This window comes from Notolepis coatsorum (genome assembly GCF_963971535.1).
Source record: "Notolepis coatsorum genome assembly, chromosome: 8".
Taxonomy (NCBI): Eukaryota; Metazoa; Chordata; class Actinopteri; order Aulopiformes; family Paralepididae; genus Notolepis; species Notolepis coatsorum.
In genome coordinates, this window is record NC_140172.1 from 109,054,879 (window position 1) to 109,078,845 (window position 23,967).

The window sequence follows — 23,967 nt, forward strand, 5'->3', positions numbered from 1 at the left end:
GTGTGTGTGTGTGTGTGTGTGTGTGTGTGTGTGTGTGTGTGTGTGTGTGTGTGTGTGTGTGTGTGTGTGAGAGAGAGAGAGATTTGGGTTAGTAGGGTGTAGTAAATTACACCATACTTTCAACTTAATTTCTTTGAATCTCAAGTTAAGTCATCCTAACTGATAATTACATGGCTGTTTTCAGCAGGATCTCCTATTTTAAGAAATTATTTAGGGTGTTCTTCATAACAAAATAAATACACCTTCACATAATTTCTTGTGTGTGTGTATAAATGTGTGTATGCGTGTGTGTACATTTCTGTCCTAGACAGAGCAAAAGAGGCAGTGAAAGCGAAACATACTCACTCAAACATATGCACAAGTATGGAGAGTGAGTGTGTAAATGTGTGTACTGTGTATATGTCTGTCTATGCATGCATGCATTTGTGAACACTTGTGTGGTGTTGTTGATTTGTTTGTATGGGTATGTGTGTGCATACAAATGTAGTCCTGTTGTAATCCTTGGAAAGGGCTTTACACATAGTGTGTGTGTGTGTGTGTGTGCGTGTGCGTGTGCGTGTGCGTGTGTGTGTGTGTGTGTGCAGTCAAGTCAATGAATCAACTTGCTGACTATTATGAATAACTCTTGGACCGCACTGGCTAGTCTGCAGAGCTGTGAACACCATCAAATGTGGTAAAGGCATTTAGACAGAGGCAGTCAAAATAACTTCACTCCACATAACAGTAATATAACGTACACATAACTAATAACTGTATCATCATCCTAACAGCCTATCATTTGGAGAGCCACTGTTCATAATGACAACAGGCTGAATGGTGGTGGGAGCCGCTTTTCTCAAACTCCCGTTTATGTTCCGGTTTTTAAACATCATCTTTTAAAAAGGCTAAAAGGGCACAGTTTTCCCACAATAACAACTTTTGTGGTACCATACCAGGCTGATACTGGCTGATCCAAGTTTACTACCGTAATTCCTCTAATAGTAACCGGGTCTCAAATACAAACCGGGTCTCTATTAATGGCCGGGTGCGCTCTTGAGCTAAGCAATTATAAGCCGGCCTCCTAATACAAGCCGGGTCACTAATATACTGAGCTGCATACTGAGCTAGTTACTTGATTTCACTTTGAAAACGTTGAAATGACCAGTGACCACCTGTAATTGCACTGTTTACTATTTCATACAGTACTTGGTTTCAATAAATGAACCCAGTACATTTTACTGGGTTCAAACTGACACAAAATGTTGATTTATTCATTATGATCCGTTTGAAAATTTGAAATATAGGCCTCCCTCTTATACAGGCCTCCTCCTAATACAAGCCTGGTACCCGCTACAGTTGAAACAAATACAAGCCGGGGTTACTATTAGAGGAATTACGGTAGTTACATTGCTTTCTACGTACAGGCACCAACGTCAGGACGTTTCAAAGTAAAAGCTCTACTCAGATGAGAGAAAAAAAAGGAGAGAGAGAGGTGTATCAGACTCAGTAGGTAACTCACCGAGCTTTGACCGAGTTTTGACTCACGAGCATCAGCCTAGCATCATGCCCATCAGCCTAGCATCATGCCCATCAGCCTAGCATCATGCCCATCAGCCTAGCATCATGCCCATCAGCCTAGTATCATGCCCATCAGCCTAGCACCATGACCATCAGCCTAGCATCATGCCCATCAGCCTAGCATCATGCCCATCAGCCTAGTATCATGCCCATCAGTCTAGCATTGTGCCCATCAGCCTAGCATCATGCCCATCAGTCTAGCATTGTGCCCATCAGCCTAGCATCATGCCCATCAGTCTAGCATTGTGCCCATCAGCCTAGCACCATGCCCATCAGCCTAGCACCATGCCCATCAGCCTAGCATTGTTCCCATCAGCCTAGTATTGTGCCCATCAGCCTAGCATTGTGCCCATCAGCCTAGCATCATGCCCATCAGTCTAGCATCATGCCCATCAGCCTAGCATCATGCCCATCAGCCTAGCATCATGCCCATCAGCCTAGCATCATGCCCATCAGTCTAGCATTGTGACCATCAGCCTAGCATCATGCCCATCAGCCTAGCACCATGACCATCAGCCTAGCACCATGCCCATCAGCCTAGCACCATGACCATCAGCCTAGCACCATGACCATCAGCCTAGCACCATGACCATCAGCCTAGCATCATGCCCATCAGCCTAGCACCATGCCCATCAGCCTAGCACCATGACCATCAGCCTAGCATCATGACCATCAGCCAAGCATTGTGCCACAAAAGTTCATATTGTGGAAAAACTAGACTATTAATCACCAAATTACAACTAGACTGCCTGGGTGGGGTGATGCAGCTTCCACATCTCCTGAGTACTGATCCAACAGTGCTCACTGGGATATTCAAACACTGTATGTATCCATTATTTAGCCAGGAAGGTCCTGTTGAGATACAAGATCTCTTCATCCAGGGAGTCCTGGTGGACATGATTTCATACCTTTATCCGAATTGACCTACAGTATCTCAAACCCTGCCCTCTTTTCTTGATTCTCCAATCATGAAAGCAACAGTTGTATTACTTTATCTCTAACTTGTGTAGAGAATGCTCTTTAGTCTTCATTTTCACACCCGTCCTTCAGGTTCACAGCCTTGAGGACTGATCCTTAAATGGAAAACACCAACATTTGGGGAAATTCACTTATTTGCCATCTTCCCCGGAGTTGGACAAGAAGATAGATAGCAATTCCCTAGCTTAGCATAAGAACTGGAAGCAGGGGGAACACCCTTAGCCTAGCTTGATCAAAAGTGAGGAATGCACCTTCCATCAACTCCAAAGCGGTTTTATATACACATTGGGCCTCATGCATGAAGCGATATAAGAACAGATTTCGTTCTTAACTAGCATTTCCTCTTACTTTGTTCTTACCTGGGATTCAGCAAAGTTTTCTTATTGTTGCTTTTTTCTCAGGCAAGAACAAATTATAAGAGTGGTCGAGAGCACTCTTACCGAAATAAGAAACTCTTACCCAAAATAAAAATTAAATAAAAAAAGCATACCATTGGTTAATTGCCCCCAAATACGACTTTAAAAATACAGAACTTTTCAATAATTATAATAATTATTATTATAACTTATTGCGTGCGTTCTGTCTGAAATGGATTATATATTACTGTTAGAACAGTTATGCTCTGGCCGCCCAGGCCATTGATTGATTGAAGATTTTATTAACAGATTGCAGAATGGGTACAATACAGTACAGCTCAATACACACAATTGTTAAGGGGATGCAGACCAGAGAAAGACTTTCGTCTTGTTTACATCAGGGTCCCCCATTTTCAATTCATAATGACATTTATGACATACACAACATACAGATATATATCATGACATACAGATATGCAGTACTGTATACGTAGCATAGAACGCATATTTAGAGATCGTCTATATCAGTGGTTCCCAAACTTCTGTTTTATGCGGACCACTAGATTGTTATCAAGAACATTTGCGGACCACCTCGTATGCAAACAGTAAAACATAAATAAATAAACAACTGACTTAAACCCAGTAATACACGAGACCCACGTCGCGGGCACTGCATTCCGTTCTCAGAATGGATTTGACGAGAGAGAGAGAGAGAGAGAGAGAGAGAGAGAGAGAGAGAGAGAGAGAGAGAGAGAGAGAGAGAGAGATCATCAGCAGGCTATATATGCGCAGATATTCAGATTCTAGATCTATTTGCAGAGCCAGATGAGATGAGGCAACCTGTGCGATTGGCTCTTGACAACGCACAGTCGTTCAGTATATTGACAAAGCCTACAGTACTTTGCTGGAACTATTCATTTTGCACGTACTGTATTATATACGTGTGTATGCGCGCACTGCGGGAGGTGGCCAGAAGCGCGCAACTAGCCAACTACTATTATATTACTACTATATTAATACCGTCTATTCCATTATATAGCTATAGGTGCTGTATGATGACAATACATTTGATTCCTATCTAATTTTGATCCATCGCAAAGCGCTCCAGCGCTTGAATACGGCCGGGGGATCCGCTCATACAATGCAGACCCACGGCTCTCGTATTATAATGAGCCCGCAAGGTGTGTCTCTGTATGCAAATGACTTGCGCGAGAACGCGCATCCAGTTTAGAATGAGTGGAATTCACCATTCAAATCTCCTGGGTACGCACAGATTGGACTTTAAGAACAGCTTGATGAATGTGGCGGTGGCTTTTCTTATTGTTCTCTTAACAAGCAAGAATATAAGAAAAATAATAAGAGAGTATCGTTGAATGAGGCCCATTGTATCTTGTGTACCATATTTACTGGCTCTCCCTTCAGCCTCCCTTCGTGCCTGCCAAGGTTATTATAGTTCAAACTAAAAACTAAAACTAGGTGTGGAAATCTTTTTTAAATAACATTTGAGTTAACTGAAATAAAAATAAAAACGACTTTCGAAAATAAATAAATAAATAAATACACTGAAACTATATTGTTTGCTTAACACTTTCTCTGCCACGCTTATATCCATCAATATTTGATCATTGCCAGCACTGTAAGTCTATGGAGATGTTTACCTTCTTTGCAGGGCTATAACTTTTTAAATTGTATTGCTAAATTGACATTACTATGGCCCATTCAACATCGATTATATATCGTTCAGGATGTAGGAACGTTTTACTTTTTCATTCACACATTCATACAAAAATACCGTCCAGAGTATAAATATGTTTTTATCGTTTTCTGCTGTATTTCATAGAACGTGAGTTATAGCCATAAATGCATATATTAGATTATCAAATGCCGTTTGACACCGATCAATGTTATATTAAACATTTCAATTGTACAAGGTCCTAAACGTCATGACTCATCATCTGCTGGTGACCGGAGGGGGGGGGGGGGTCGTTTATAATGCAATGACCGACATTAAATATTAATGTAGTATGGGTGATATACAGATCAGAACAGTTTGTATGGATAATAATAATCAAAAACGCTATAACTCACGGCAGCTTCCTCGTAGCGATGGGGGATGATACTGGAGCAAAAAGATCGCTATTATGGGATGTTGATCTATGCGATCCATTTCCAGGTTGTATAATACTATATACGTCCAAATAATGTTGTTTATTGAGTTATGGCAACGGATCGATATCCAGTGTGTCAAGATGGAGTCCGGAATAGGGGGGACACCAAGCACTTCCGGTGACTTCCGGTTTTGGCAACTCGCCGATCGGCCACCAGGTGGCGGTATTGAAGCGTTGGAGAGTTGAGCGGAGATCTACAGCACCAGTCAGGCCTCCGTGGGTGAAATGTGAATACCATGACGAAAATTTGAAATATTGATCTCAATGATGTGGTAATCAGTCATTGGCAGACAACGCATGGCGGAGAATGACGTTGTTAATCAGTCATTGGCGGGAGATGGGTAAGCAACTTTAAATCAAAATGTATTTGAACAATACAACAATCACTCATAACAAGATAAATAAATTAAATAATACAAATTAAAGTGGAAGTGTTTAAATAACTATAAAAAAATATAGCAGACTTCTTAGCTTAACATCCCAGGGAACTAATGGGATAACTGGGGATGTTGTTTGCTCCTGACAAGAGTCTCAAAGTCTGGGGTGATGGTAGACAAAGCAACTCTGAGGTCATGCTCAATGTCCAATCTGTTCCTCTGCTTTGTCTTCAGCTGGACCAGAGCTGAGAAGCCACTTTCACAAAGATAGGTAGTGCAAAAAATAATAATAAAAAAAAATATATATATATAAAAAAAAAAAAAAAAAAAAAAAAAAAAAAAAAAAGATTAACAATTTTTTAATGACTAATCGACGCAAAAATTCTGCGTCGACGAGTTTTTATGATCGACGTCGTCGATTATGTCGACTAATCGTTGCAGCCCTACAGTACAGTACAGCTTAATACATACAATTGTTAAGGGGATGCAGACCAGAGAAAGACTTTCGTCTTGTTTACATCAGGGTCCCCCATTTTCAATTCATCATAACATATATGACATACACGACATACAGATAGACAGTACTGCTACATCTATACATTTATGGCATACCAGATTTGCAAATACAGTACTGTTTGTGATACAAAAAGAGTCCAAAAAAGAGTCCACAACTGTACAAGCAAAACTGTACATTGGAATATTGACAAAACCATACTTGGTCATTTACTGTACATTGGAGGGGGTTGGGTTAGGACATTTACAGGGGCCAGTTTCGAATTGCAGTCTCCCGTAGGTGTTCTTTGAGAGTGGTTTTGAAAGTGGGTAGTGATTCACATTCCTTTACAGCTTTGGGTTGTATTGTACCCATTCTGCAATCTGTTAAATAAGGTTTTCATTCATTCATTCATTCATTCATTCATTCCTTCATTCATTCATCACCAGCCGTGCATGAACAGGTAATGTTTTTTATTCTTGCAAGAGCTCCGCCATTTTTAAACTGATTTCAAATCGGATGGTTGCTAAATGCTCAAAATAGGGGAGACAAACTAACTGCGCTCCAACATATGCCAATAACGTTCAGTTTTGTGGTATATAATCCCGAGTAATAAGACAAATAAAAATGTATAATCAAGAAGTAATTTGCTTGCAGAAAGATAGAAGCCTTTGGGAAGTGTAGTTTTGAAAAATTCCAACGCTCATTGAAAGCTCTGGATGTCCTCTTCTCAAAATGACTCAAAATGACTACATTCACCGACGGCCGGTAATAAAAAATGGCAGATTTCCGCGATAACAACTAATTTCTTTTTAAACTAAAATCTAACTAATAACACTTTAACCTATTGGTAAACAAATGTATTGATGAAAATATACATTATAACTGCTGTTGTGACATGATTATGATGTTTATTCTTGAATACGTTTTAAAAAAAACTATAATTATGTCAGACAGTGTAGAGAGCTTGATTTATGACGTGATGTCGGGTGATAGGTTAAAATAAAGTTTAAATATACTGAAAACTTGTTTCGTCTTTAGTTTTAGTCTTGGTGCCTATGTTTATTGAGACTGGGATGTCTACATGACTGCTTTCACAAAGTGACAATACCTATTTTAAACATCTTAAATCTCGCCCCTGATACCTAAAACTGAAAAAAAAATATATATATATATATATAATAACCCTGGTGCCTGCTCAGCTTCCAAAATATGTAGTTCATCTTCTATAAATTCTGGTTCAAATAGATATGGTTCTGGATCTCGGTCTGTATAGAAGTAACCATCCTCATCCTCTCTTACAAAGTCGGCCAAGATTAGCAGTGGTTCTTCTGTAGGTTAGCTAGTCAAAGTTCTTTTTTTGACGGTAGTTACGACAGGGCTTTTGAGATGCCGTGCACAATCACAACCAAGAAAATAACTCCAACCGTGTATCTGCTTCAAAAACCACAATTTTATTTCTATACATGGGAAGTACACAAGTTACAGTACAATGTGTAAATAAAACAGTTGGGAGTTGTTGGAAGGTAGGCTTATACTTCTTTATAGAGCTAGGCTAACCATTTTCCTCTGCTACCAGTTGTTGGTAGCTAGGCTGTGTGTGCGTGTGCATGTGTATGTGCATGTGTGTGAGTATATATTTACTTGCTACAGTCCTTGAAGAGTTCTTTACATGGCTCCTGCTCTAGTCTCTCTGCACACTGAGACATCGTCTCCTCAACCATCTCAGGGACATGGTCTTCTGACTGGTGAGACAACACACACACACAAACGTACAGACACGCATGCAAGCAAACACACATGTTATTATATTATACGTAGACAATGCATCCAAGCAATAGACATATACACACACACACACACACACGCACACGCACACACACACACACAGAAGTTAGACAGGTGGCTAACAAGATATCCCCCATTTGTGAGCAAATAAAATACATACTCAAATGTCATGGTATCACTTTCAATTTGAACAAATCACCCTCAAATGCGAATGATTTGGGAAACTAATAGTAAAATAAGAAGGTACCTTTGGGTTGAAATACTTGTCCAGGAGGTCCTGCCCACAGTCTTTCCTCCTCTCATCTGGAGTCACCTCGTACTCTGCCTGGAAGAGACACAGGGAACGCTTTCATTCCTAAGACATCTATTTAGTCAACCAAAGTAAAGTACGAGTGTTCTGAATATGCTGTTTGACACATCCCCCTACCCCTTTACCCACCCACCCACTGCTCTACCCACCTATCATCCATCCACCTATCAATCCATCCATCACTCTACCCACCTATCTATCCATCCATGCAAGTATGAGTAAAGTCATTCACCCCTCCACCCAGCAATCCATTCATCCTCTATTCCATTCACCCCTCCATCCATCCACTCAGTAGGATGACTTCCAGTAAGCTGAGCCTGACTTGAAAACCTCTCATCTCAAAGTGCGCTTATAAACTAATGTTAAGTGGCAGATGAGAGTCTCTCTCTCTCTCTCTCTCTCCCTCTCTCCCCCTCTCTCTCGGCTAAGTTAATAAAGTTGCTATTTTGTCCATATGGTTCAGCCTTACTTACCACAGCGTCCAAGAATTTGACACATCGCTTGAGCTCCGGTCGGGTCTCACAGAACTGTCTGAACAGCATGCGACCGATCGGCTGCCGCTCGCATTGGCTGTGGTAGTCTTTTTCTGTACGGAAGGGGACAGAGGTAGAGACAAGAGTCAAAAGACAGACAGAGACAGAGAAAGACAGACACAAGTTTATTAGTATTACCTATAATCACAGTTAGAACAATTTTGCCTAAAATAACAGATAATGACGCTCATACATTTGATAATAAGACATGGCGTCACAGTCACAAGTTTATTTGCATTACCCATAATCACAGTTAGAACAATTTTGCCTAAAATAACAGCTAATGACGCTCATACATAATAATGAGACATGACGTCACACAGAGGCCCATATTCAGATTGGCTCAACCATAATAATAACCATAATATTTGCATACTGTAAATCTGCAAAAACATCAATAGGGAGGTGTAGTGGTTACGTCATTGCAGTTTCCGGCCGGTCCACCTCGCAAAATTGCAACGTATTTCCACATTGCCCATTTCTAAATCGTCTCGTTTAAAACAAATAAAGCATGAACATTTGCATGGTGTCCCTTTCTGTGCATATTCAGCCACAATCTATAGCTCAACATGAAAATATTCGCAAATAATCGTAAAAGAAAATCGCCAAATTGTATTTCAAACAAAAATGCTTAAACAATAATGTTAGTGATAGAAGGGAACTAATTTTGTGCAAAAATGGAAAGCTTTTCAATGTTCATGAGGCAGAATTGTTACAATAGCCAATAATCAATTTTCCCAATGATAAATCCCTATACGGGTGGACCTCGCGGGCGGTCCAGAGTGACGTCAGACTACACCTCCCTATAGCTCTCTTACTCACACACACATACAGACACACACAGATACACAACAGTATAAAGATACCCTCCAAAAGTATTTTAAACACTTAAACATTTTCTATATTGAATAATATGATGGTATATAAAATAATATAAGTGTATAAATGTTGTTTTCAACCTAATTGTTCAATAAACTACTGAAAGTGCCTCAGCAGCATCTCTACATCTTTGCCCTCATTAAGAATACAAGGATCTATGAATATGCAAATTGTCAACAAGCACCCAATGATATTTACAAGGAAGTCTTTCAAGAATTGTCAATACCTACTCAGTTTGCGGTGTACACTGAAGCTAAAGGGGTCAAGTTACCACATTAGACCATGAGAGGTTCCACCTATTAGTGACATCACACATGCAACTCAGATTTCAGAAGCTCTCCCTCTCCAAGAGAAGAATGTGAAAAAAATGCTCTGGTGACAAGTTATGCACTAATACAAATCTATAGTCAAAGTCATACTTCCAAGAGGAGTTAGTTAAGTTAACCATTAATACAAAATAACAAATAAAATAAAAAGTTGAGTGGAGGGGATCTTTTACTTGTGCTTTATAGGATTACATAACATTAAGCACTGCGATTACGTGCAATTATTTAGCTCATGCGCTTGCTTACTCAATGTTAAAAGGAACATGCCAACTTTTTGGGAAACTATCTAATTTGCTGTCAATTTTGCAATTCAACACTGGCCCCTGTAAATATCCTAACCCAACCCCCTCCAATGTACAGTCATTTACCTAGTATGGTTTTGTCAATAGTTCAATGTACAATTGTGTTTGTTTGTACAGTGTCTCCTCCCCCCCCCCCTCAATGTACAGTGTTACTTGTTTATACAGTGTGCCCCCCGCCCCCCCCCCCCCCCCCCCAACCACCTCCAATGTAAATTACCCAGTATGGTTGTCAATATCCCAATGTACCCAACCCCCCCCACCCAACCTCCTCCAATGTACAGTTTCTACGTCAAATGTATATACTCCCTTTTCTTGACTCCTTCTGTATCACAAACAGTACTGTATTTGCAAATCTGGTATGTCATAAATGTATAGATGTAGCAGTACTGACTATCTGTATGTCATGTATGTCATATATGTCTATATGAATTGAAAATGGGGGACCCTGATGGAAACAAGACAAACGTCTTTCTCAGGTCTGCATCCCCTTAACAATTGTATGTATTGAGCCGTACTGTATTGTACCCATTCTGCAATCTGTTAAATAAAGTTTTCATTCATTCATTCATTTCATTCATTCATTCATCCCGAGAGTCAGACAGTACTTGCAGTACAGAGAGAGACCTGCAGCGTGCTAGCTCGTTTATACAATGACTGGAAGTCAAAAGTAACTAAATACACTTTCCAACAACTCGTATTTACCACATGTAGAAATAACAGCCTGTTCGACCGGCTCAGCCTCCCTCCTTGCTCGCTACCAGAACCTGTAGTTCATCCTCTGAAAAATTATGGTTGAAATAGATAAGGTTCTGGATCTTGGTTTGTCCAGAATTGATCATATCTCTCTTTCTCTCCCTATCTCTCTCTGTGCTCTCTCTCTCTCTCTCACACACATACTCAGTACTCACACACACTTGCAAATGAAGACGAGCATGTGCTTACTGCTTGTGCATGAACGCACAGACCAACAAATGCAAAAATATGTAACACCTGACATGCTGTCATGTGAAAACCTTGTAACACCAATTTTTTTGGTACAGTATGCCGAAACATTTCATTTGAGGCCCATTTATGTACAGAGTACAGAGTAAGTTGCATGACCATGATGGGACCCCATCAAATCCCATTTTTGTATTTCAGTACTCTCCCTCCCCCTGAGCGGAAACCTTGTGCAGCCCAAAGCTTTTCTCACCACCCGTGTGCGTGTTGGACAACAAACAGCACGAAAGAGAAGTGGATTTACATTCATGGCCCAGGTAGATGCAAAGAGTCTTTACACAAACCCAGATGTAATTGTGTGTGCTGACACCAGTGCCAAGGAGGATGTGTGTGGGTGGGTGTTATTGATAGCAGCAGCAAGTAAATGTGCCGAGTTCAGAGGAGAGGAGAGGAGAGGAAAAGTCCTATATTTCTGGAGGCTCGATAATGTCCCCAGGTAGGGGTGTAAAAAATCAAATACAGAATTGAATATAGATACCAATTTCCTCTCTGTGCATTCAGTAGATAGCCATCCTGTTGCACGTTAGCCTAGCTTAGCACAAATTAATGAACGTGGATATGGACCAGCTAGCCTAGCTGTTGGCCAAATCCGCTTCAAGGAAATTGGTATCCATCTTCTTGTCTGGCTCTGGAGAAGGTGCTAAGTTCTATTTCCCATTAAACAGTAGGGGAGAACAGGGTTGGTTCTCACACTTTTTACTCTGGTGTGAATTGCTCATCATCAAAACATCTTTCAATAGTCATTCCTACATTAAATTGAAGCTTAAAATGTTGGCTTGAAATGTGTATCCCTCTCATTTTCCCAACGTATTGTAACAAAGAGGAAATTACCTATCAAAGACACACTGACACATTGTGACAACCAACCCCATCACATGATGAGCACATGACAGTGCTCATTAAAAGCACTGTCATGTGCTTGTCACATGTGACAACCAACCCCAAAGAGAATGTGACAACCAACCCCAAAGAGAATGTGACGACCAACCCCAACTGGAATGTCTTGCTAGTATCAAGGCTAACAACAACCATCTAAAACTAGTTAGTTAGCCAACAACAATCAAAACTATAGCTTTCCCTTCACACGTTTTAAGGGTAATAACAATTGTTTCATTATAAACCAATTGTGTAAAAGCCTATAAGAAAAATACTGAGGAGCTGAATATTTACAATTTCACATGAAAAACCCCAAAAGTCCTCTCACCTCAAGATGAGCCGTCTTACTCCAAAAAAGACTATGTAGATGAGCTCTGATCCTAATTCTGGAAATGTCCATACCAAAATATGGGAGACAGCGCCTTTTGGTAGCGAAATATAATGAATGTGACAACCAACCCGTGTGACAACCAACCCCATGTCTTTAAGAGTTTCTCAACTGTTTCCTCAGTTTAGTTTAGTCATTTTGGGGGAAATAATCAAATAAAACTATATTAATTGCTCCAAAAGGCCCCCTCTGTCTGACGAAATATTCCAGGGTCCCTAAAGTCATCATTGCGGCTCCATCTGCACACAATGTGTTGCCTCCTTCAATTCCAATTCATAGCAAACATATGAGAGTAGATGTGACATCTACATGAAGTTCATAAGGTTGAGCGTGTTATCAACGGATACTGAATGGATGATGATGAGGATGAGCATGAGGTAGGATTAAGTGAAGGCTGGTTTGTCTTGCATTGCATGAGTCGGGTACCTATCGTCTGACTCTGAGGAAGACGGCGAATATAAAAACAATTCCCTAAAAGTTGGCATGTTCTGAATAAAAGGTCTCTCTCTCTCTCTCAAACGCACATGCTCACACACACACTTGCAAATTAAGATGATGGTGCTCATACTCTAGATTGTATATATTCTTTTATTCTGAGTGTTTATTTACCAGTAACCTAACAAATCTAAAATCTATCTTTACCGCACAGTGAAATGCTCTGTACATATCATAGATACAACCCAAACTACTGTGCATGCTCCAACGTCCGGCTTCACAAAGGACTACACTGAGGCAAAAAAGGGTCAAAGGTTGAGTTACTTCGAGAGAGAGTGGGAAGCTCGATTGAGGGAGTTCTTCTAAAGTGCGTGTCATTATCTACCAAATTGGCACCTTTCACCGTCGATGTTTCTGAGCAGAGATCACTTTGGCGATCAGCCACATAGAGAGAATGAATCAGTTATGCCTCTATCTGGTAAATTAGTTTAATATTACATGATTAAAATAATACACGATTATAATTCACTAATAAGTAATGAATGGATGAATATAACTCGGCATGAAAGGGCTTGTTAGAGTGGTGCTCATGGTCTCTGTATACTTGCTCTTAAATATGCGCTTCCGTGCACAAGAGGGCAGAGCCGCGTGCACAAGAGGGCGGAGCCGCATGTCCTGCGTTCCTTTGGAGCGTTCTTTGGGCACGTCCTAATTAGTGCTACATGTCCGAAAGAATCAGGGGTGTAAAGTACTTGAGTAATAATTAATTATACTTTGTTACAATACTTAAGTACTGTTTTTGGGGATTTGTACTTTACTCTAGTATTATTAGGTTTGTATACTTGTACTTTTTACTCCTTACATTTAAAATGCAGACCTACAAAGTACAAATCTCGCAGGTCCAACGATTTTAATTAGAATATTTGTTTCTCTGACCGAACTAACGTTAACGGTATTAATCCTGTGGCCGAACTTTATTTAAAAACAGCCAATCAAATCCCCATCAATGGAAAATGAACCTGCCCATAGTACCCATGCTGATTGGTCCTTGTGCAAGACTAGAAAGCGGGGATCTTTGATTAAACACCTGCTATCAGAAGAATAGACAATCAGAGTGACAAGCTACAGAAGATGGCCACAAACGATAGTACAAGTGATGAAGAGGACGCAACAGAACATTTCATTGCCCGGGAATAAAAAAAAGTTTTTACTTTCACTTTTTAGTACTTAAGTACATTTAAAAGTAGATACTTTTTGACTTTTACTCAAGTGTGTTTTTAGCCAGATACTCAGACTTTTACTTGAGTACGATTTTGAGACGGTACCCATACTTTCACTTAAGTATAATATAATTTCTGGGTACTTTTTACACCCCTGCGAAAGATGCAATGAAACGCGTCAACAGTGGGTGCAGTGTGGATGTGACAGGCTAAATGTTAACTCAACATGGAAAGCTGGGGGAAAAAACTGACTTTTTCTGCAGTGATCTCAACATAACCTACTCAAGTGTTGCCATGTTTTATGTTTTACGTTGCAAATCTGGATAGTGGATAGTTCACATGGAAGATAATCTTCTATGTTGTCAGCCAGGTAAGATTTGTATTGATCTGCTACTAGTGGATAGTCTTTTCAATCCTCCAAGTACAACGCAATATATGCAGGCAAGTATGTGAACAATGCAGTTTACAATGCAGCCGCTTCTACGCGTACGCAGGGCTGAAAGCAAGTGTACCAAGACCCTGAGGGCTTCTGCTGGTGGGATGAATCTCTTTGTCTGTATTAGCATCGCATAGCCATGATGTAGACCTAATGTTAACAACTTTGGATGTCACTGAGTTGGGAGTCTATCGTTTTTGGCATTTCACCAATCCCAACACAAAAAATTACTGAACAAGCACACATTAACTGAATAACTAAAAAGATAATAGACGTACATCATTTAAAGCAGTCGTGAGCAACCTGTTTCTATCCTTACCTCCATCTCGAAAGTCATGGAAAATTTTTTATACGAACAGGTAAAAAAATACCTTGCGGAAAAAAATCTAATCTACGAATTCCAATCTGGCTTCAGAACATCCCACTCCACTGACACATGCCTTCTCTATTTAAACGACCACATCAAACAAGAGGTGGACGCGGGCAAATACTGCGGCATGGTCATGCTGGACCTACAAAAGGCCTTCGACACTGTCAATCACACCATTCTGATTGACAAGCTAAAAGCAATTGGTTTTGATAGTCTATCAGTGAGCTGGATGCAATCCTACCTGGAGGGGAGAGAGCAGATGGTGGAGGTAAACGGTACCCTATCCCCCCCCCCTCACAGTGAGCTGTGGCGTTCCACAAGGAAGCATACTAGGTCCGCTACTGTTCCTAATTTATGCAAATGACATGTCGTCAGCTTGTGACTGCAACTTGTTCCTGTTTGCGGACGACTCAGCCCTGCTTGTCTCTGACAAGAACAAGTTACAGGTTGAAAAAACCCTCAGCTCAGAACTAGGCAAAATCTGCATATGGCTCGCTGATAACAAACTATCATTACACATGGGCAAAACAGAGTCCATTCTCTTCGGTTCAAATAACAAACTCAGCAAGACCGACGGCTTCTCAGTTACAGTGGATGACAATATTGTCACAAGGAAAGAAGATATTACCTACCTGGGTTCCATCCTAGAGGCAAATCTTTCCTGTGACAGAATGGCATCCAATGTAATAAAAAAAAGTCAACCAACAAACTCGATTCTTGTACCGGATCTCCTCACTGGTAAACAAGAACACCCTGAAGACTCTGGCAGGAGCACTCATTCAGGGGTACTACGACTATGCTTGCACCTCATGGTACCAAAGCACCTCAAAGGTGCTAAAAACAAAATTACAAACATCTCAAAACAAACTGGTCAGACTACTGCTTGACCTTACTCCTAGAACCCACCTCACCCCTGCCCACTTTGACAACCTAGGATGGCTTAGAGTAGACGACAGAGTACAGCAACTTGCAATGGGCCTGGTCTACAAGATACACTACACGACCAAGGTACCCATGTACATGTCAAAATACTTCCCAAAGGTCAGTGAATACCACGATCACAACACCAGAGGGAGCTCCACAAATCATGTTAAACCCAGATTCGGCTCAAACAAGGGACTAAACACGTTTCGCAATTATGCCACATCAATGTGGAACGCCCTACCCAAAGCTGTAAAGGAATGTGAATCACTACCCACTTTCAAAAACGCTCTCAAAGAACACCTACGGGAGACTGCAAATTCGAAACTGGCCCATGTAAATGTCATAACACAACCCCCTCCAATGTACAGTAAATTACCAAGTATGGTCTTGTCAATATGCCAATGTACAGTTTTGCTTGTACAGTTGTACAGTGTCCCCCCCCCCCCACCTACCCAACCTCCTCCAATGTACAGTTTCTACGTCAAATGTATACTCTTTTTTCTGGACAAATCTGGTATGTCATAAATGTATAGATGTAGCAGTACTGTCTATCTGTATGTCATGTATGCAGGGAACAAAATAAGTACCAGCCAACCGCCAATGGCTGGTAAAAAATCTGCCTGGCTGGTAGTTTTTAAAATCTACCAGCCAAATGGCTGGTAAGTCAAAAAGTTAAGTTTGTTCCCTGAGAGCAGAGCTACACAGCAGTGCGCCTATTTTGCGAGCCGAAATAAGTCTGTGGTTTTTTCTTCTTCTCACAACGGGTCAAATGCATCTAACATGCATTGCATCGTCGCCATTCCTTTATGCCCACATCGCCCGAAATGAACGTTATGTTAGCGTAAGCTAACAAGCTAATCCTGATCAGCGGCAGAGCCATAGAGAACAGCAGACAGTGTGGACTGGGGAAAGGGAAATGGGGGGGGGGGGGGCACTCTCCCTTTCTCTGTGTGTGTGCGTGCGTTTGGAAAGACGATGAAGTCACTAGTCAGGACTCAGGAGAGGAGTATATTGTAGTAAACTGAGGATTACTGAGGATGCACAGATAATGTTGATATTCAAATATAAAAAGGTTTCGAGAGGAGTGAAAGTTTGAAGACAGACTAGACTACAATATGATGCGGGGGTGGTGAGTTGAAACAGTGTGTGTGTCCCCGACCCCACTTCTATGTTTCAATAAATTATTTGCATTTAAAACTATTAACACTGACTCATTCCTTCAGTCCACTCAAATATGCTAATATTCCTTATGTTGTTTATGATATTAATTGAAAATAGCATATGAGAGTATTATATACCGTAATTCCTCTAATAGTGACCGGTATTCAATTACAAACCGGGTCTCTATTAATGGCCGGGTGCGCTCTTGAGCTAAGCAATTATAAGCCGACCTCCTAATACAAGCCGGGTTACTAATATACTGAGCTGCATACTGAGCTGCTAAGGTAAAGTTACTTGATTTCACTTTGAAAACGTTGAAATGACCAGTGACCACCTGTAATTGCACTGTTTACTATTTCATACAGTACTTGGTTTCAATAAATGAACCCAGTACATTTTACTGGGTTCAAACTGACACAAAATGTTGATTTATTCATTATGATCTGTTTGAAAATTAGAAATATAGGCCTCTCTCTTATACATGCCTCCTCCTAATAAAAGCCTGGTACCCGCTAGAGTTTAAGCAAATACAAGCCTGGGTCACTATTAGAGGAATTAACACATGGCGATATACTAAAAAGCTATTTTTAATTTTTGGCTGGTAAAAAATCTGCCTGGCTGGTAGTTTTTTAAATCTACCAGCCAAATGGCTGGTAAGTCAAAAAGTTAATTTTGTTCCCTGCATGTATGTCATATATGTTACGATGAATTGAAAATGGGGGACCCTGATGTAAACAAGATGAAAGTCTTTCTCTGGTCTGCATCCCCTTAACAATTGTATGTATTGAGCTGTACTGTACCCATTCTGCAATCTGTTAATAAAGTTTTCAATCAATCAATCAAACCGGATTATTATAGCAGAGCTTCCAACTATCACACGAAATTACCTTATGCACACACTCACGCCACGCATCCTATTTCTGACTGTCAATTCCAAATGCCACCTCGGTCTCCACAAAGCCCTGTGAATATATAAATGATTAAACACTTAATTATTTTATAATTATTTTCACAATGAGAGAAGTTTCAAGTGAGAGAAGCACTTTAATCTCTGAGACACTGTGCAACCTGAGCCTCAGGCTGGAGACGTGAGATGATCTCCATGAAATCTTGCTGTGGATCAAATGCGTCACTGGAATAGTTGTACAGATTGCAGCTGAACTCAAATCTTCCAAGAAATCCATTGGATTCCATGGATCCATTTCTCATTGGAACAGGCCTAGTTGTATCAACTGTAGTTTTACTACTGGCCTACAGTAGGCCAACACATTTGGATTACCCTGCATTGAAAACGTTTGTCTTGAAATGGCAACTGCTACAGGACACAATATTTATAATAATAATAATAATAATAATAATAATAATAATAATAATAATAATAATAATAATAATAATAATAATAATAATAATAATAATAATAATAATAATAATAATAATAATAATAATAATAATAATAATAATAACGCTGGTTTTATTCTTTATAAAATGTATTGTAAATTGATTTAATCAAATTGCTAATTAAACACATGCACAGAATGCGCCATGCTCGGTCTGCGTACAGTATGTGTGGTTACTGGTCTCCTTGCTGGACCCTGTAGTGTAGGACTGTAGGGGACCGGCCTAGAAGAGTGAATAGGGAGGTGTAGTCTGGCGTCACTTTGGACCGCCCGCGTGGTCCACCCGTTTAGGGATTTATCATTGGGAAAATGTATTATCGGCTATTGTAATAATTCTGCCTCATGAACACTGGAAAGCTTTAAATTTTTGCACAAAATGAGTTCCCTTCTATCACTAACATTATTGTTTAAGCATTTTTGGTTGAAATAAAATTCAACGTAATTATTTTACGATTGATTGTTAATCGTTTCATGTTGAGCTATAGATTGTGGATGAATACACACAGAAAGGTACACCATGCAAATGTTCATGCTTTATTTGTTTTAAACGAGACGATTTAGAAATGGGTCCATTGGAAATACATTGCAATTTCAAGCGAGGTGGACCGGCCGGAAACAACAATGACGTAACCACTAGGGGTGCACCGATGTATCGGTCGGGTATCGGTATCGGCCGATAAGTGCCTTGTTGACTGCAATCGGCCTATCGGCCGATAAGCTCAAATGTAGATGGCAGTAGCCGATAAATATCCATCAATTTGTGTCGCGTCAAATGGCAAAAAAAAGTTCAGTCGTTCACGTTACACGTTCAATAACATCAGCATATTATTTACCCGAACGTAGAAAGCATTCATACTAGCTCAGTTCCTTCCGTTGCTCATAGAGCCCTGAGTTTTACCCATTCTGCAATCTGTTAATAAAGTTTTCAATCAGACACATGTATAGAAAGGCTTTGTTTTATTATAACATTCGTTGCAGTAAAATCATTATGCCTCATTTAGTCATCCTGCAGAGCTAAAAGCTAAACGTCGGCCGTGCTTTGTTGTTGTTGTAGAAAACCTCTCATCAAAATCAATGGCGGACAAAAGCGGTAAAAAATGTATACGCGCTTGCCGATTGGTGGTAACAGCAGAGGCGGGTGCAAGCGGTGTGTGACGTAATTGGCAGAATCGACTGTCAATCAAAATTTCATTGGTTGAGAGCTCTGGTAGACAATAGTAACCAGCTGCAGCCCGGTAGACCATACTGGGAGAACTAGTATCTAGCTGCAGCCCGGCAGACCATACTGGGAGAGAGATAGTGCTATTTCTTGATGTTTCCTTTTTTTAAGTAAGTAAAGAGGCCTATGTTCATATCGGTGAGCACAATTTGTAACACAAATATACAGTAGTTTCATATTTTTTTTTTTAAATAATTACAAAAAAAAATTATATTACAAAAAAAATTAAAATAAATAAAATTATTTAAAAAATATATTTTGCCACAAATATCGGTATCGGCCGATTGTGTTAGTTGAACAATCGGTATCGGTATCAGTGGCAAATTTTCATATCGGTGCATCCCTAGTAACCACTACACCTCCCTATAAGCGTTAAGCAATCTAGTACGTGCTTCCCCCCCCGACTTCTCCAAAGTCTCATTCCAAGGTTTCCGGAGAAGTTGGCAGCCCTGTGCCAAAAACTGTACAGTATAAATAACTTGCTGTTCATTGCGACAGTAACTACTAGTTAGGTCTATATATCGTTGCTACTTGGCACAAATGACAATAATGACCAGTCCATTAAAGCTTTCCTGCTAAGTTGCAACCACATGACCCCAGGATACGTAAGGGATAATGTATAGCTACGAGGTCATTGTCACAAAATAATTGACCGACACGGAGTTTAGAGGCGCCTCGCCGAGGTGTTCTAAACGTAGTGAAGGTAAATTATTTTGCGACAATGACAGAGTATAGGCTATACATTATCTCGCTTATTACATGGCTAACTTACTAACAATATACGTAATTCATTTTACACCATCGACAAGACGAGATCAAATGCAGACGCAGTTGTTCTGTGGCTCTGTCAGCCCAAATAAAGTTATTATTATCGCCGGCAGGTGTGTCTGATTGCACTGATGCAGTGTGTGTCAGTGGGCTTGATTGCTCCAGCTGCAAACAGCGGTCATTATTGCTCGGTTGCCCCTGGCAGCAATCCGTTATCGAGTAATAACGGACCGCAACAGAGCGCTATTGACCAATCACAATCAAGCATTTCAGCGAATGTTAAAACGCCATGTAATAAGGATTGATAACACACAGTGAGTGGAGAGGCTTGCCAGGGGTAGGGCTGGGTATCGTTTGAAAATGTGCGACACCAGTGCCAATACGAGTTGTGGGCGTTGCATGTGCTGTGTGAGCCAATCTTAGACTTTTGAAACATTTTGGATGATTTCGGATTGCAGTTGAACTGAAGTATTGTTTTATCTTAGAACAAACATGCTTATTGGTTCCCTGACACTGATGACACTAACTATTTAGGTATCAAAATTTGGTATCGAATGACACAGTGTTGTCCTGGAACACTGTTTGAAGTTAGAAAGATACCTGGACATTTACCATTTCATTGCTGTCATTTATAAAGGTTGGGCCCGCAATTTTGTTAACAAACATATTCTAGGGCGGCTCATGTTTGGTTCACAGTGCCTACAAATTATTTATAAAAAATTTTGATACAAATTGTGTAATTAATGATAACACAAGATAGAATAATTCTAAGAAATATAGCCGCAAGTGGTGATCTGCGGGTTTCAAGTCAATATTGATCATTAGGATTGCTAAATAAATTCACACACACGGTTAAGCAGTGTTATAAAACATGACCTGCAAGTTTTGTAATGTTTGGATAAGAAAACTTTGAAATATAATCTGATATATGAAGGTATAATTGTCATGGATCTATGAAAAGCTATTTATTTTTATAATACCGTCATCCACAATATATACATATCGTTAAAAAAAGATATACACATGCTGCATATTTTTGAGTGAACCTCTTAAGCCCTAGCCTAGCCATATTTTCAGAAAACTCACCTAAAAATACATACTCAAGTAAATGGAAGATTTCTCCACTTCTACAAGGTGCATTTGCATGTTCTTGGTATCGAGGGACATCTATGGACCTCAGGGAATTTATTCCCAGTGTCAGAAATATTGTGTCTGTTACTATGCTCGAGTAGATTGTAATGAACCAAAGGAGAATATCAATTATTATTATTATTATAATTCTTTCATCTTTGACGGCCACATGATACTTTGTGCATAATATCGCCCAGCCCTAACGACAACCCATTGCTTACAGGGAAATCCAGTTCCAGCCTTTTGGCAGTTTCAACAACTTTGCAATGCCCGTCATCTCCTTGCAATTGACCAAACTCAAACCCCACCCTCTTTTCTTCATCCTCCAATCACAACCGTTGCTTCCCTCAGACAAACAAAGTTGTGTCCGATGGAAGCAACAGCTGTGATTGGAGGATGAAGAAAAGAAGGCAGGGTTTTGAGATCAGGTCATTCCTCTGATAAGGTGCAATTTGTTGAGCAGGCAGAGCGGCTGTAAACCCGAGGCCAAGTCTCATTAACAAACACAGAGAGCTGCACAATGTCTTATTGACTCCAGCCAGTCACTCCGGGGCTTCACCGCTCAGAGAGACAGCTTGGCAGCCTCATTAAGCCTCGCCGCATGGGAGAGGAGATGGGTGGGTGGCGACCGAATGGTGCAAGTGTATGAAAGAGAGTTAGAGAGAAGGAGTTTGTTCCTCTCTGTGTGTGTGTGTGTGTGTGTGTGTGTGTGTGTGTGTGTGTGTGTGCGCGCGTGCGTGCGTGCGTGTGTGTTAGGGAAATAGTGTGTAGTGAGCATCGGGGAGTGTATGCATGAGAGTGAGAGGGGAGTGTGTTCCTTCCTGTGTGTGTGTGTTTATATACATGTGTGATTGCAGGATGTAGTAAGCATCAGCGAGTGTGTGTATGAGAGTGAGGGAAGCAGCATTGATTGATTGATTGACATGTGTGTACTGTAGTATAGCATCTGTCTGTATATCAAGATGCTCACTAAATACCCACAGTCTCTGTGCCGTCTCCCTTTGCCCAGCTGGCTGCCACAGACGCATGGAATCTCACTTGACTGACTGACTGACTGACTGACTGACTGACTGACTGACTGACTGACTGACTGACTGACTGACTGACTGACTGACTGACTGACTGACTGACTGACTGACTGACTGACTGACTGACTGACTGACTGACTGACTGACTGACTGACTGACTGACTGACTGACTGACTGACTGACTGACTGACTGACTGACTGACTGACTGACTGACTGACTGACTGACTGACTGACTGACTGACTGACTGACTGACTGACTGACTGACTGACTGACTGACTGACTGACTGACTGACTGACTGACTGACTGACTGACTGACTGACTGACTGACTGACTGACTGACTGACTGACTGACTGACTGACTGACTGACTGACTGACTGACTGACTGACTGACTGACTGACTGACTGACTGACTGACTGACTGACTGACTGACTGACTGACTGACTGACTGACTGACTGACTGACTGACTGACTGACTGACTGACTGACTGACTGACTGACTGACTGACTGACTGACTGACTGACTGACTGACTGACTGACTGACTGACTGACTGACTGACTGACTGACTGACTGACTGACTGACTGACTGACTGACTGACTGACTGACTGACTGACTGACTGACTGACTGACTGACTGACTGACTGACTGACTGACTGACTGACTGACTGACTGACTGACTGACTGACTGACTGACTGACTGACTGACTGACTGACTGACTGACTGACTGACTGACTGACTGACTGACTGACTGACTGACTGACTGACTGACTGACTGACTGACTGACTGACTGACTGACTGACTGACTGACTGACTGACTGACTGACTGACTGACTGACTGACTGACTGACTGACTGACTGACTGACTGACTGACTGACTGACTGACTGACTGACTGACTGACTGACTGACTGACTGACTGACTGACTGACTGACTGACTGACTGACTGACTGACTGACTGACTGACTGACTGACTGACTGACTGACTGACTGACTGACTGACTGACTGACTGACTGACTGACTGACTGACTGACTGACTGACTGACTGACTGACTGACTGACTGACTGACTGACTGACTGACTGACTGACTGACTGACTGACTGACTGACTGACTGACTGACTGACTGACTGACTGACTGACTGACTGACTGACTGACTGACTGACTGACTGACTGACTGACTGACTGACTGACTGACTGACTGACTGACTGACTGACTGACTGACTGACTGACTGACTGACTGACTGACTGACTGACTGACTGACTGACTGACTGACTGACTGACTGACTGACTGACTGACTGACTGACTGACTGACTGACTGACTGACTGACTGACTGACTGACTGACTGACTGACTGACTGACTGACTGACTGACTGACTGACTGACTGACTGACTGACTGACTGACTGACTGACTGACTGACTGACTGACTGACTGACTGACTGACTGACTGACTGACTGACTGACTGACTGACTGACTGACTGACTGACTGACTGACTGACTGACTGACTGACTGACTGACTGACTGACTGACTGACT

The 23,967-nt window shown here is 41.0% G+C and overlaps 1 protein-coding gene across 1 annotated transcript in view; it reads right to left on the reverse strand.

Annotated features, from left to right (window-relative positions):
- Positions 1-23,967, reverse strand: part of grk6 (G protein-coupled receptor kinase 6) — a 126,251-nt gene that overhangs the window by 54,894 nt on the left and 47,390 nt on the right. The window contains exons 2-4 of the mRNA XM_084319590.1: positions 8,501-8,613; positions 7,965-8,042; positions 7,574-7,674 (exon numbers count right to left, since the gene is read on the reverse strand). Coding sequence (XP_084175716.1) covers positions 7,574-7,674; positions 7,965-8,042; positions 8,501-8,613 — 292 coding nt within the window. The remainder of the gene's footprint in view (positions 1-7,573; positions 7,675-7,964; positions 8,043-8,500; positions 8,614-23,967) is intronic.